We start from the raw sequence: 16,592 nt of genomic DNA on the forward strand, positions 1-16,592 counted from the left end.
TAGTAGCGAGCCTTGGAGAATTAGTTCCATCACTTGCTAATGCTTGACTTTGAATTCAGCCTACAGAAACATACTGGGTCCATAGAAATACTGAGAGAAGCGCGAAAGTTAAACAAACAACTTCATTCTATCAGAATTACTTGGGGCAAGTTATCAAAGTAATCGATGGCATGTAATAACTATGAGACAAGTGATCAATACATTACAGTGGTCAAAGGCAGAGGATGGCTCTAGCAAAGAGTGATCAATGGCACCCTGGGAATGCCGAAGCACTTGGTGATGAAGCAATGTCCATCATGAATCACCAGCAGGCCCCACCATGGTTGAGGTGGGCAAGGCATTGCTCCCTGCGAAGGACACCGAGACAAGCAAGGCTTTCCCTTCCCTATAAAAAGCCCAGGATCTTCCCTGTGCATTATGGGGAAGGAAGCATATGGAGTTTAAAGAGAAGACCCCATGCTTGCATGGATTGACCAGTGTTTGCCCAGCTCGAGGGCCATGGCTGGGACTGTGGTCAATCCTGATCTATCAGAGACCCCCATCCCTCCCTCCAACAGGAAGAAGCTCTCTCCCCAGCTCAGTGACTGCCATGGCCTTTCCACATCCTCCCACCAGTGGTTCCTGCAGCCGCTGACGCACGGTACAGCATCACTTCCACTCCAGCACATCGTTTGTTCCAGAGGAGCCCAATGTGCACTTTTCATCTGATACTCAAAATCACTTGCTTTTAAATACAGCCTGTCATCTCTAGATGACTACAAGCAGCAAAAACATTTGAGATCTAAACGAATTTTTTCCTTTTCAGGATGAGAATAACAGATCCCTTTGGCCTTCATTTTTTCTGTATTTCAACTTTTAGATTCACTGAAAGCTTTGCTTTCAGTTTATCCTGAAGCTGTCATCTCCTGGCTTTTTCTTTTTCTTAAATAATCAAGGAACCAAAACACAGCCATTCACACAGCTCTGCTGAGCCCTGTCCACCCGCACTGACCCCACCTGCAAGGTCCAGAGACATGGCACTAACAACAGGGATGTAACCCAGGGTGTTTCCATCTTCAGTCTTTCGAACAAGAGCAGAGGTGCCGGTACCCAGCCATCGCTCACCTTGAGATGGAGTGGCTTGTCCTCAGGGCACAGAAACCGGCAGGCCACTGTCTTGTATTAAATTCCCATCCCTCCCTCCTCCCCATTGCCCATTATGACAGGGACATGCAAAAAGATCACTGTGCCACAGACAGATATCTAGGGAACCAGCTTTTATCTATGGGTGAATGTGTCACGAAAGTGGAGCTAATTAACTGGGGCTCTGGTTTTGAAAAAGGTTAATATTTTATCACATGTCTTCTGTCTTGAGGAATAATTAGCCCTGGCAGTACTAGCTCTGCTCTTTCCCAAGGGACTGAGCAAGAGACTGGAGGCTGGAGAGAGACATGTGGTACTGATGGAGAGACAGCATCTCAGCTCTGGGCTAGCAGTACATCTAACCAGCGGTTTCTTCTCAACACAAACTAACCTTCTGCAGAATATTAACGGAGGCAAAGCCCTGCTCCAAAGCCTGTGCGTGTTCTGCTTCTCCTATTCTATGTCCTTAAGTACAGGGGCTGCATTAAACCAAGGCACTGTGACTCAGCCAAGAGCTTCACAGCTCTGGCACCAGAGCACTAGTCTAAGTCCCTTCTTTCCCCAGGCACCGCTGCCAGTGCCAGCTCTGAGGTGGTGTCTTCCCTTGTTGCACCAATGCTCTGGTCAACACAAGAGGGAAATCCCAAGGGCTCTCCTAACTCTTCCATTCCAACCACAAACCTGTTCCCATGAGGGTAACCAACTGCTGAAGCAAATTCCCATAGGGACTGCACAGAAGAAGGTCCTCCCAGTGCTTGCACAGCAGTCCTCATCAGGGGGTACAATGCACAACACTCCGCAAGGCCATCAAGAATAGGGCTGGAATGCAAATGGAGGAATTGGAAAAGGGCAAGGCAAGGGTCATTTAAGATTGACCCAAAGCTGTTTTGTGCATGCATTTTTCTTGGAGAAATCCAATATACAGTTGGATGGGGAATTTCCAGAATGAAATCAAAACTGTCTCATGGTGAAACAAAACCAAAATAACTTAGTGAAGGAAATCTAACATGGGGGGGGGGGGGATGGGGGGTGAGAAGAAGGGGTGGGTGTGGAAGCATTTTTCAGCTTTTTTTTCTCTCTGAAACAACAATTTTTGGCAAGCAAAACATTAGTCCAAACAAAATAATGGTGCTCTCCAAGGAAGGGAGAGCTGGATGGAAGCCGTGTCTGCTCCTGACTGAGGTCCTACGACTCTTCTTGGGAGGATGCCTGTCCCATGCAGATGCTCTTCCTACCAGCTAGGAAGAGGCACTGTGGAGCTGGGACAAGGAACAACTTGGAGAAACAAATCACAGCAGCAGGACATTTAATATTATACCATGTTGTTTGCTGGCACAGTCCAGAGTCGCCAGAGCCAGGCTCCAAGACACCAAGGTCCAATGAGCTCCTCAGGTACCCACACTGCCAGTCCTCTTTGCCCTGCAGACACCTTTAAGCCAAGAGCACAGCTCAGGAATGGTTTCTGCTCACTGTGCAGACAGGTGCCATAACTCACACTCCTCATACAGCTCTTTCAGATATAACTACCTTTGCCCTTCAGGAAAGAAATGAGTAATATAGCCACTTAACTGACATATCCTCCTGCATTCAAAACACCCGCCTGTACATTTCCATCAGCTTCTCATGTGGTCTAGCTCCCTCCTCAACTCCTTCCCAAGAGTTGCCTTCACCCTCCTCAATCAAGAAAAGCCTGGGGGGGGGGGGGGAAATAGCATTGAAAATCCACTGCTGCAGAGCAAGCACTGTCACATTTGCTATTCCCTACAGCATCCACACAACCAACCCTGCTCCTGAAGAAACAAACACCTGCCTCCCTCTGCCCCAGCATCACTTCCCAGTACCACTTTTAATGAAACCCCTTCACACTGCCTTTTCTCTACACAGCCGCTCCAGATACAAAACTGCAGTGACTCACGGCACTTCAGATCCTGTCCCCTCGGTGACCGTGAGCATCCAGAACCTGTGACTCCAGGGCAACCCAGGATCAGTTGAGCTGTGGAGTAAAAAGCTGAGCAGAGCCACCCTGCTGTCAGGGTAAGGAAGACTTAGGACCTCCAAAACCAACAGTGTGGGAGTCCTTTGGCCTTGGTGCAGTTACCCTGCTGGTAACAATCACACTCTGTCTCCGTAAAGGAGGCGATGTTGACTGACTGAACCCATCGCCACCAGCTCCAGGGAGTGATAAGCAGGGCTTGGAGGGCAGAGCACCATCACAGGCTGTTTCAGACATCAGAGCAAAATCTAGGGTTGGGTTGAGATCTTGGCACTTGGGAGTCTCTCTCCTCCCGAGGGAGGCCCAGGGATCATGCTTGATCCCAGGGCAAGCACCTGCAGAGCCAACATGGACTATGGCAGAAGACCTGTCACATCTGAGGATTGAAGAACAGGCTCTCCAGGACAAGTGGATGTTGGTGTGATGGTCTGGCCATCACCCTGTGACCTGAGGTCACCAAACATATCAGCATCACCGAAGCAGCAGCACAGATCCTTGCTTGTGAAGCACATGGATGAAGGTCTCCAGTCACCTCAGCAGTCCTCCATCAGGGCAACCACACAGCAATGCACAGATCTACTACTGACATAACGATCAGTCCTGGAAAAGGTGGCAGGCAGTAGGATTTGGGAGGCTTCAGCAAACATGCTTCAATGTGCACTAACCCCTGCTCTCATTTAGATGCACTCGTTATGAGTGAGTGCACTATTAGGCCCATAGTGTCTGCAAGATAGGAGAGATGGGTAACGCAAGACTCAAGCAACTTCAAACCCTGTTACAGAAACACAGGCAGCTGGAGAGAAGAGCTATGACCTACGTGCGTTGCAATCAAGGTTTGTAAATTATGTCAACTCTTACAAAACGCTGGGCCAAGCCAGAGAGGCAGGAGCCCCAGAGGGCTCAGTGGTTTCTGCAATGAGAGAAACCTGGGCTGATTTCATAGCTGACCCTGTTTCAAGCAGGAAGCTGGAGCAGAGACCTCCTGTGGTCCCTTCCAACTTGAATTATTCTCTGATTCTACGAAGTGCCTGGTTTTGATTAATAGCTGTCTTGCTTTCCTTGCTTAGCTGCCAACGACTGCAGATCTCAATACTCCTTGTTCTCTGTACTACCTGAAAACAATCTGTCTGTTTTTTTATCACATACCTGTTGCTTAAACCTCCTTGGAGTTTCAAATTCACCCAGAAGACTAAGTACAAATTGCCTCTGTGTGTGGCGAGCACTCCAGATGGGCTGAATCTACAAAGTGCAGAACTGAGCTCTTTTGAGTGAAAGACTCAGATTTTGGCCCACCTATAGTCACAGATGGGTTAGGTTTAGTCAACAGGCACACAAAAGCCAGTGTTGGCCCCGCAGCAATGGGCAACAAACTGGCCATCAGAACCATGAGGTGCTGGTACAGCTGCTTGACAGGGGCTAGGAGGCCAAAATAACTAGTGTGTAGTAAGTGCACACCCTTACTCAAACTACACCTCACCCTTAAGTCTTTGGCCAGACAGGACCTTCCCAGTTTGCATCCTCTAACTTTGATTTTGGGCTCCATGCTTCAGTTCATTCAAAAGTCTCAGCTCTCCAGCAATACAGAAGTCTAAACTGTGAGTGAGAGCAGGTATAAACGTCAGCACAACCAATAGACAGTGGGTTTTGATAAGGGGAGCTCCATACTAGGCCTTTTGTTAGCAGACAGCAAATTTTCTCAGCTAGGGAAAATGACTGTGCTGGTAACCAACCTGTATAACAAAGGTCTGAATTCCTGGAGGGATGAAGAGCTTGGAAGCAGGATAACTACGATGAGAAGAAATAACAATGAAAGTTCCCTAGAAAAAGAAAATAAATCCCAGCATCACATGGCAATTCTCTTTTATATGGATGGTATGTCTGGCTCTTAAATGGTTGATCAGTGGTTGTCAATAGTGTGGAGAGCAAGCTGGCTGCCCAAAGCTGTGTCTCTCGCTGACTTTCAGCTGCCCAACTGCACTAATAGAAGATACAGAACATAAGATACTTTCTCTCACATCACCAACCTGTGCTAGCTATTTCTATCATTGTCAAAGGGTTACCAGGTTGCACAGCAGAGGCATGAGCAATTCCCTCTCTTAAAACATCACCCAGCCTGTGAAAGTTCCACAGGCCACAAAAGCTAGCTAATCAAACGCAGAAACAAAACCTTGGCCAATATAGGCAGTCCTAGCTTATCCCCATGACGCACAGCCCCTGCTCTACTTGATGGACAGTTCTCATATCTTCATCCAGAGATCTCAGCCTAAGGACGTGATGGAAAAACACAATGTAGAGTGCTAACCTCTTGGGGTCTGGTGTCCAAGAGACAAAAGCAATCACGCCACTTCCTAATTTCTTACTTCCATCTCAAATGTGTTTTCCACCATTAACTGCTTTGCTGCAGGGTCATGCTGTGCTCATCTGTCACTAGAAATAAGGAAACCAAGACCAAAAGCATGGGGATCCCAGATCTTACCTTACACAGCTAATTCAGCCTCAGCATATGCTCTGCAGGCAAAAGAGCCAGGGACAGCCTTCACACATACAGGACTTTGCCCAAATGTGACAAGTCTCATTTTGTAACGAAATCACAAATGCCCTGGCTCTGCCCAGAGAACAGTGGTAACAGCTGGAGTAACAGAGCAAGGGACAGAAAAACCCTTTGGGGTATTGCTGGCAGTCACACAGCAGCTTATAACAAACCCCAAAAGCAAGAAAAGACCCATAGCCCATTGCATCCAGCCACCTCCAGCCCACACAAGGTGCTGCCAGTCTGCTCCCTGCAGGGCATTATGCACTCCTTATGGGTGAGCACTTACAAGGGACACCCACCCCACACAGGAAGGTGCAGGACAGAGCAAAGCCAGCAGCATGCACGTGTGGGTGCATGAGGACACCTCCAGCTTTCACCAATGCTGAGATCAGAGATGTGGGAACATTTGAACATTCTCTTTCCCCCATTCTCCTCACTTGGCTCCCTCCCTCACATCTCAGACTGCATCACTCCATCCATCCTCATGGAGAGAGGTCCACCCCACTGCACTCGACACAGCTCTGCTCAGACATGCCCTGCTCCCTGCTGTCCCAAGCAGATGCACCCAGCAGCACCAGGCACAGGGATACCATGTGCAGACACACACGTATCCCCACCACTTCTTGCCCTAATCTACGAGTCAGCAACTCACAAGACACAGCCTGAATAAGCAAATTGTAAAAATAACAGAATCCCTCAGGACTTAGTCTGCATTATGCAAGGAACTGGATTAGCTCAGCTACAATCCAGAGACCACAGTGAGAAACGGACGGAGGCAGCAAAGGAAAAGGCAACCATAAACCAGGAAAACCTCTAGATTTGGTCCATCTGGTAACATCTCTGTAAACCTTCCCTCAAATTCAGAGTGTGTTTGGCCACCCACACTAGGTACCTACTTGCTTTTGCCACAGATGTCGGAGCAGAGCGCCACCTCTGTCCTGCCTGGGGACAATAAGATGGGGTTTTCCACATGTCCTCAGACATTTAGTTCCTCCTTTGGGGACTCAAGAAACCAGACATGAAAGATAAGATGACTAAATCCCTACATGGGGTACAAAATGCTGCTGAGACCCAGTGTTCACCTCAATTCACCTCAAAGTGGTTTTGGTCTAGGGGGCAAGGAAGTTGAAGGAAGACAAGGCAATGAGAAAAGTCCAAGGGGATCATAAACATGCTAAGCCAAAGGCAATGCTGTCAAAATCTACTTTTCTCCTCTTCAGATCTTCACTTCCAAGAAAATATTACAATATCCTCAGAGCACTTGACTGCTTGCCACTCCTGGGATGCAATCATCAACTCAGCCAAAAACAGAACCACTTCAAAACCTGCCTGAATACAGCTGCCCTCAAGCAATCTGCACATGGATGACTACACATGCTTTCACTTGTTGCACACCAAATGTGTTTGCATGGGACACAGGGAAGGTGCATAGAGGCAGGTGCTCCAATGTAAAGCTGAAGGTGCAACCTCTTCATCCTTGGGATGCACACTGCAACTAATGGGTCAAAATAAGACTGTAGTGGTTCTGCTCCAGGACTGAAATCCTGACATGTATGGACCTTGAGAATGCAAGACAGCAGCTCTCTGCCCTAGGGGAACATCACAAGCATCACATCTTCCCATCCCTCCATGAACACGTCCTATGAGCAGAGCAACTAGCCCTGGACAGCTCTCCTCTACAACAGACACTCTCCAGCTGGCACTGCATGGGGGTTTAAGTGAAGAAACCAGAAGAAATCTTATGGCATGTGATGTTCCCCACAAAGGGAACAGGACAGAATATAAGGGCAGAGCTTTTCTAGAGGGCACAAGTTAGTGTGATCCAGGTCCTGGGCTGCCAGGATGCTCATCTTCCGCGGACAGTGCAATGCCTAATATTCATACCTGCCAGTATCCCTGCCAGCCTTGCATTTCAATCATAATTGGATTTTAGCAGCTGCTTTCTCTCTTTTAGATACATACCCCTCAAGCAGCTGTAAAATTCAAGTTTAACTGGGTAGGTAGAGCCTCTTGTAAAGCACTTGGGACTTGGGGAGGGAGGGAGCCTCAGAAATTCAGAGGTTTATTGCCTTATGCCAGAATTTGAGAGGGCTCCATCCCTGGCCTCGTTGCTCCACTAGCTCTTGAGACAGCACTACTAAACTCATGTCAGCGCTGCAGAGAAAAAAAGCAAGATGAACAGAGGAAAATAGGCAGCAAGGATGCTTGAGGCTGGCTGACGTGATTTGCAATAGCTAGAGAGGTCTGCTGACGGCTCTTACCTCTCCTTCAGCAACCATCCTCTCATCTACCCTCCTTGTGCCTGATTTCGCCTCTCTGCTTCACTCCGTCAGCGAGCACAAACCCCAGCTCAGGTTGGTGCTGGTCATAACTCACAGTCCCAGCTTAACCTGGCAGCCACGACAGCATCTGCACATCTGTTATGCCCATTTGGGAGGCGGAGGTCAGCCCAGGCAGCATATGGAGCAACGGATGGCAAATACCAGAGCTCCCCGGGAGCTGTCTGCCACAGATGGAAAAAGCCCAGGAGCCATCATGACAAAACCTCCTGGCTGGAGGCGACGCATCCTCCCTGTCGGCTTTCCAAGCCACTGAGCAGTGCTGGAAACCTCAGCTTCTGTCCTGCTGTGAGCATGCCTGGCACTGGCACTCCTGCTGCTTTGGTCCTGTGGTTTGTCGGTGGGAGTAGCAGAAGGTGGGATGTGGAGATGAGGAAATCCCAATGGCATGTGGCTACCATGAAGGAGACGGACTAGCCATCCACTCCAGCTGGCAGCATGTGATGTGGATGTGTCACTTAGATGTGGGTCTGGCCTGCTGTATGGTAAAGGGAATTTGTAACCCATGACTTTTAGTGGGAATGAGATATTCCACCACAGAACCATACAAGGAGAATAGGCATCCCTTTGAATGGTTCCAAGGGCTTAGTCAACATACAACCAGGAACACCATTAATGGCAGTGAAATACAGGCAGGTCACCAGGAGCAATGCTCCAGCTGTGAGATCTCCCAGGACAAGGAACATGATGTAGTCAATAGAAGCCATGACATTTCCCTGGCTGAAACCACCTACAAAACAAGCACAGGCTTGCAGCCCTGCTCAGGCCAGAGGCAGGCAAAGAGAGCCCCCACAGTTTCTCCAGCTCAGGTTCCTTGGAGCATTGCAATTCCTCTCCATGTGAAACTATTCCACTGGCTGCAATCTGAAAACAAAATCAATCCAGCAAATATTTCTGAGCAACTGGCTGTCAGTGCCACATCCCACCCTGCCGAAAGTATTTGCCCTCTCCAAGGCCTTCTGACAAGGAGCTTGCTGCTCAGCCCTTGCCAGATTTTGTATATTTGGATATGGTTGGCAAGTCCAGATGCTCGGCTGGATTAGCAAACAAAACTCCAGGAGATCTTCTGCAACCATCCTGGTGAAAAACATCCCCCAGAGAAGCTGTAAGGAGCAGCATTCCCATGTCCCAGACCCTGGATCAAGATTATGAGGTGCTGGTACTATGGTCTGCAGGTCTGTGAGTCTTGGTGCTGCCACTTGTCATACAGAAGAGAGAATAAATGGAGAACAAACACGCTGAAAACCTCGTTGCAGAGCAAGCTGCTTCGGGCAACAACATCTGGCTGGGAGGCTGAGGAGAACCTGCTTGCTCATGGTGATGAACTGAAGAGTTAGGTGAGACCCTCTCCAAAGTCTCCTGACCCCTCAGCATGGTGGTGCCCCTTGGTGTGGGGCCTGTGCTAGGATGTACCTTCCCCCAAGGTCAGCTGGAACAGAATTGAGGTCCCACTCTATGGGTTTGCCCTCAAACAAGCTTGAGCACTTCCAGTCTGGCTCACACAAAGCAGGCTGAGCCAGGTTTGCCATTGAACCCAGGTCTCTAAGCACAGCCTCCAGCAGGTCATGCAGCTCTGAGGGCTTCCCATCTCTCCTGGTAGCCTGGTCCAGAGTACTCTGCTCTTCCCTTCATGGGAGGGACCTCTCCTAGTTAGCCCCATGCTGGACTGCCTTTACATGTTCTTGCACTGCCATCAGCAACTTCTCCCTGCTTCACAAGCAGGCCATGCTCATCCATGCTCTCCCATCCAGCTCCCAGGTTGCACAGTTGCACATTCAGTCCCAGTTGCACATTGAGCATCACCTGTGGCACCTCCTGGGACACCTCTGCCCTGAGCAAGCATTATCTTTCCAGAGAGGGCTTAGCTCTGCACCTTCCTCTCCTCATGGACCGCTGTGTCCAGATCCTTCTCCCTGCACCATCCTCCCCATCAGCGCCTGCCTTCCCCATAATCTCCCAACAGCCCCATTTCCTCTGTGGCCACTCTAATGCTCGGCTAATGGTGCGCCATCCGCAGCATTCTTCAGACATATTCAATAAATCAGAATCCAATTACCGGGTTAAGGAAATTGGAAGCAAATGCAATTAGCTCCAGCCCCTCCCTCATGCTGTGCCCTTGCTTCCTCCTTAATGAGAACTTTTCTGTTGCAGGAGCACTCCGTGCCACATCCGCCCTCCCAGGAACAAGGTTGCTGCCACCACACAGCAGGGATACAGTGAGGGGGCAGCTGAGTCGATCTTCCCTTTTAATAGGGCAGGTGGTTAATATCCCTGGCATTAATTCTCTCCAGGAATAGCACACTTGCTCTGTGCTCAGCTATAACTGGCGTCCATCAGGGCTGACAGCTCCTCTCTGGAGAAAGGAGCATCTGGTCCTTACTAGGAAGAGGAGCTAAAAGAATAAATAAATAAATAAATTAGCACAAGGCTTGCTATAGGAATGGAGATCTGGTGCTGCTTCAGCACTTCAGCCCAAGTGCTGCTTTTGGACTGGAATAGGGGAAATGCAGAGCTGGATCAGATGCTGGGAGCTCAGTTGCTCTGACCTGGGAGCAAGGTGCTGAGGCTGGATCTAGAACAGAGCTCCCACCAGAGCAGTATGTCCCCAAAAAGGGCTCCCAGGAGAAGGCAAGCGAGGACACCTGCTGCCAGCAGGCTGGGATGTAATGCCAGACACAGCTCCTTGGGAAGCACCAGCTGTGGGCTGGGGATCACCAATGAGGGCCAGGCATATGCTGTACCCTCAGAGGACAAGGAGGAAAACTGCATCAAGGGAACCTTGGGAGTATTTCCTACACCAGCATCACTCTATCCAGCAGACCAACAATTAACCCCACCAACCATCAACAACCTGCAGCTGCAAGGGACAGCTCCTCCTTTTCGGCCTCTCGCAAGAGGTCCTTTGGGCTCCAAAGGATATTTTTGACTCCGATGGTGCTGAAGTGGCTAGTAACCTAACAAGTTCTTACCTTCCTCTCCCCCTCAATTAGCAATAATCCCTTAGTTCTGACATTAGCTCCTCTCTCTGCTAAGCACAATAAGTGCTCAACAGTTATCTCCCTTGCACCGTACCACTGCCTCATCTGCAGAGCAAGAGTGCACAGCCCCAGTTAAGACTTTGCCTGTTGTAGAGATGCATTCTTACATACCCATTACTTTTCTGAAGGAACAACAAAAAAAACCTTTTCCTGTCTTTTCCTATGGTCCTGGAATAATTTATGCAGGTTTTAATGAATAGGTTTAGGGCTTCCAGACATGCCAAGAATTCGAAGTGAAAGACTGAATCCTAAAAATACAACCCAGGCAAAACCAATCTCAAGTGCACCCACTGGGCAGGAGTGAAGGGCCCACCTAGCATCCCAAAGCCACGTCCCTGAGGAGGAATGAGTCTATGCACCCATATAATAGAGTTTAATGAGGAAGATCAGGAGAAATCAGGGGGGAGGCAGAACCTGTGATGGCGGGTGTCACGGACAGCGCGGTCACTGGGGATCCTCTCGCTCTCCCGCTGGTTAAAGGCATGGAGCCGGTACGGGTCCTCGCCGCCCTTCCACCTCCGGGCGCTCAGGTACCTCCGCTCTTCAAACTGATCCCAAAGGTCGTCCCAGTCCACGTCCGAGCCCTGCACACACAAAGTCAGCCCCATTAGGGAGAGAAAAGGCCAGAGGGCACTTGACCCCGCTCCAAAGGCCCTCCCGAGCCCCACTGGAGGTCGGTCAGCCCTGCAGCAGGGGCAGGCATCACAACAGCAGGCTAACAAGGAGCTTCATTAGGTCTTCAGGGTTTGATTTTTCCTTAGGTCTTGAAACAGCATGTCAAAGAGAGCCTGCTGATTTGAATTTAAAATGATTAATTGGAAACCAGATTTGGGTCCCTGGTGGATCCAGAGAGACAGTACAGGCTCAAGAAATCTAAAGCCCAAAGGTCTTATTAGGGTTTTGATCTTCCTCCAGCCGCAAAACAAAGGTATTTTACATCCCCATTGCCCCTGTAACCCTTCAGGCAGGAATGAGCCATCGAACAGGATCAGTTTCATCAAGCACAATCCCATGTTTCCACATCCATATCCTGCCCTAGGGCTCACTCAAGCAACGGGACCCTGAAATAAGGGGGCCGTCATCCTCCCAGCCCAATTTTGGTCTATCTTTGCTACAACAGGTCCCCCACTGAGGACTTCAGCCCTACTGCAGGAAGAAGAGCAGGCAAGCATGTGCCCCTGTGGTCCCCCACCTCAAAAAGGATGGAGGAGCTGCATTTGGAGTTACTCGACAGCTCCAACAGCCATCAGGGGGTTTAAGCATCCCTTGGCAGCTAGGTGCCATCAGGAGGTTTAAGCATCCCTCAGCAGCATGATGTTGTCAGGGGGTTTAAGCATTCCTTGGCAGCCAGCGAGCACAATGAATCACTGATAGAATCTCATTGTTACAGCAGCACAACCTCTTTGATCTCAGCCTACCTGTAACACAGACAGACTCAAACATCTACAGACATCTCAGCCTTAAAGAAAATTGTGATCTTATCCAATAATTGATCTTTTCTTCTTTTCTTCCTTTACCCCCCCTTCAATTCACACCATCTCAAAACTGATTTTCCCTGCTAATATCGCAAAATGAAGCTTTTGAAATGGGCGATTTTTATCCTGTAATTGATTTTACTTGCATCTGGCAGTGCGTTTTCTCTAGTCACAGGAAAGGGAGGAGGGAGCAGCAGCTCCTGCAAATGAATCACAGCAGGACCAAGCCAGGCACCTTCAGTCACATGATGCCCCACACCGCCCTGGGTCACAGCAACACAAGCACCCCCAAATATCCAACAGAGCCCAGGGATGCCAGGGTTTACAAATACAGGGTTGTATTCATCCTCCCTCAGTGTGACCCCATGGTCTTCTCAAGAGCAACTCCAGCACTTAACCCCATTGCAGGAAGATAAGAAGAAACCCCCAAGCCACCATCCATGCCAGAAGAAAGTTATTTTGGACTAGAGTGAGGTGTCCCTGCCCATGGCAGGGGGCTGGAACTTGATGATCTTAAGGTCTTCTTCAACCCAAACCGTTCTACGGTTCTATGGACTGGGAGAAAGTTGTTCAAGGCTGGGAGAAAGTTATGAAACCAGTAAGGTCACTGTAGGAGGTTTACAAGAAGAATGGATGTAACCCGCCTGAGGGCTTTTGGGAGGACTGACGTACACAGGGTGATAAATATTCTTTATGCTTTTTCTAAGGCATCTTGCAAAAGGAGATTTACTGCAGCAGTAAAAGATGAGGGGAAAGTGAGCCGACTGCATCGCCCAGACACCGGCAGCCTGACATTTGTAAGTCTTCATGATGACCCTGGGAGGCCGGGCGCTGTTAAAACAACTGCCATGGAGCTGCAGTCCCTTAATTTTAATGCTGTGAAGAAAAGTTGGTTTTACCAAACTTAATAAGGAGAGAAACAGCTTTTTAAAGTGGCCACACAGCACTCTGGGGAGTTGGATGGGTATAATGTTTTCATGTTTTCAAAATGTCTGTTAAACCCAATAGCCTTGGATCAGCCAGATGTGGGCAAGTGTCTGGCAGCTGGCAGATTCCCATGGGCAGCCACGACATCAGGAAAACTGGAGCTTCTGCACACACTATAAGGGCAGCAAGGCTCTGGTCAGGCCAGCAGAAGCACGGGGCTGGCGCACTGGAGGGTCCTGCCACATGCCTAAAGGGCTGGGACAACATTTCCCCAGCATCCATCTAACCCCACGACCATCCTCTTAATGGGGGGTCCCAGTGGTAAATGGATACATGGGATTTACCAGTGCCTCATCCATGGCATTTGCTTCTCATCCTGCCCTGGATATACCTTGCATCCAAGGGTTGCATTCTTGGTTCACACCACAGTGAATAACTAATAACCCAATAAAATCTCTACCTGAAAGAGGTCAGCCCACCTTGATTCACTCAGGCTCTCCTTTTTGGGTTGAGGAAAGCTATAAGTAGGATGATTCCTAAATATCAGGTAGCTAAATACATATATGAGATCAAGAGCAAATAGATGCTCCTGAGAGACGGAGATTAAAGGGTTATTTTAACCATTATCTGGCCACAAAACAAGCTCAGGGATTGGGTTAAGTTTCTCAGCCAGAAGTAGGTATTTGGCTTTGGTCATCTGCTTTCAATCTACATCTAAATCTTCTCCAGCTTTCCAATGCAAACTTCCCTACAAGGCTAACTGAAATCAGAGCAGGATGCTCACACCCACCCACCCCCAACCTCACTGCACAAAGCAGAGAGGGGAAGTGAGGCAGCGTCCTCAGATGAAGAGCTCCCCGCTTATGCAAGTGGTGGGAGGCAGGAGACCTCCCTGACCTGCACACAGGGACTCCCCTGTTCCTTGGTGCCTGACCAGGGAGAGGGAATGCCAGTTAAAGTGTAAGGAGGAATCCCCTTCACTCACCCACAGACAGCGCATTGGTCACGGGTTACTGGGTACAGTCTTCATTATAATATTTCCGTCATGTATTATCACCTCTTCCTCATACCAGAATCCTGTCTTGGGAGTTATTTAACTGATGTGCTGAAATCTAAATTTAATTTATTATGATCTAACTCACTTTAGAAGCCAAATTACCCTGCACTAGAAAAGGATCAAGTCAATACTCCGCTTGCCTTCCTATTTATCTTGTACAGGGCTCCTCTCTCCAAGTTTCATATTCATTTTCTCTCATGTACTAGTAATAAATTTTCATTTTTTTTTCCTTGGAATTAGGTAATTTCTCTTTCAACATTGCAGTTTAATGGCTGGTATTAATTATGGGAAACACGGTCAATGCTTAAGAGAGTTTGAGAGACTCAACGAGTCTGTAGGAAAGAGAGGAAAATAATATCCAAGAGGTAGTCATCCACCCTCAGCCAGCAAGCACCACTCTGCATTGAGGGCATCCCTGGGGGGCAATGGGAGAGATCCCCCAGGCAAAGAGACACAGACAAAGCTCATCGAGGAGAGGATTTTCTATCTCACATGGGCACGTAGCCAAGAGCTTATCCACCAGCTCACTAAAACCACCTGCTAAAAGCACCCCGAAAAGCTACCTGCCACCTCATGGACAAAGGGCAAACAGCAAACCCCTGAAGCAAGCACGGACACAGCTTTTCACTGCAACTGTACATCAAAGACTGAAAGCCTCTCAGTGTAAAGATGTAATCCATCATCTGCCTCTTAAATCATGGTTCGGAAACAAGAAGAAAAGGGAAAAAAATACAAAAAACCCCATGAAGCGGTGCTGCAGGGGGAAAGCGGGTCATTAGCAGTAAAACTACAATTTTCTGGCAACTGCTAATGCCTTGTTTATGTGGATTTCTGCAAATATGACATTTTAATGGCATAATAATTGTGTGATTACAGTACAGCAGGGATCGCTGGAGGGGGAAGGAAGAATGAGCAACCCAGCCGGCTGCTGCAGCGGGCCCGCAGTGTCACCAGCGGATGCTCTGTCCCTCCTGCCTGCACCCACTGGGCAGGTCACACTGGTCCCCAGGGCCAGGGTGCATCTGCCCAGGAAGAAAAGAAGTGGGTGGCACAAGCTGAAAGTGGGCTCTGATTCACTTTCTTCTTTTGTGGCACTGTTTTAAAATAAAGAACTTAAGCCTTTACTAAAATTAATGGTATTTTCCTTTTGGAGATGCTGGATGTTGCCATTAGACCAAGGTGGCCAAGAAGGCCAATGGCATCCTGGGGTGTATTAGAAGGGAGGTGGTCAGTAGGTCGAGAGAGGTCCTCCTTCCCCTCTACTCTGCCCTGGTGAGACCGCATCTGGAATATTGTGCCCAGTTCTGGGCCCCTCAGTTCAAGAAGGACAGGGACCTGCTGGAGAGAGTCCAGCGCAGGGCAACTAAGATGATTAAGGGAGTGGAGCATCTCCCTTATGAGGAAAGGCTGAGGGAGCTGGATCTCTATAGTTTGGAGAAGAGGAGACTGAGGGGGGACCTTATTAGTGTATATAAAATATATAAAGGGGGAGTGTCATGAGGATGGAGCCAGGCTCTTCTCAATGGCAAACTATGATAAGACAAGGGGTAATGGGTACAAACTGGAACACAAGAGGCTCCACTTAAACTTGAGAAGAAACTTCTTCTCAGTGAGGGTGATGGAACACTGGAACAGGCTGCCCAGGGGGGTTGTGGAGTCTCCTTCTCTGGAGACATTCAAAACCCGCCTGGACACATTCCTGTGTAACCTTATCTAGGTATTCCTGCTCTGGCAGGGGGATTGGACTCGATGATCTTTTGAGGTCCCTTCCAATCTCTAGCATACTGTGATACTGTGAAGGTGGATCGGGCCAGCACCAAGTGGAAAAAACTCATCCCTGCATAATACATGACCAAACCTGACCGATGCCTCCATCCTGCCTTTGTGGGACTCAGGCATTAAGAAAAGGAGGAGAGGGGAAATAAAGAAATACATCAACCAAGCAAAGGGTCCTATAAACAACCAAAAACTCTAGAAACTCGGATGCTGTGCAACATGTTGCTGCCCAGCCACGATCGGTCACTCCTCTGCCTGCAAAGGTTGGAGCAAGCATGCACGTTTGGCACAGCTCTGGAGGCAGAGGGCAATCTTTCAGCAGGAATTGCAAC

The 16,592-nt window shown here is 48.9% G+C and overlaps 1 protein-coding gene across 1 annotated transcript in view; it reads right to left on the minus strand.

Moving 5' to 3' along the window:
* GALNT14 (polypeptide N-acetylgalactosaminyltransferase 14) overlaps window positions 1-16,592 on the minus strand; it is a gene marked incomplete at both ends in the record, with an annotated part of 91,338 nt that overhangs the window by 45,889 nt on the left and 28,857 nt on the right. Inside the window, one exon of the mRNA XM_080616906.1 lies at window positions 11,440-11,609. Coding sequence (XP_080473032.1) covers window positions 11,440-11,609 — 170 coding nt within the window. The remainder of the gene's footprint in view (window positions 1-11,439; window positions 11,610-16,592) is intronic.

Source organism: Psittacula echo, assembly GCF_963264785.1.
Source record: "Psittacula echo genome assembly, chromosome: 4".
Lineage (NCBI taxonomy): Eukaryota > Metazoa > Chordata > Aves > Psittaciformes > Psittacidae > Psittacula > Psittacula echo.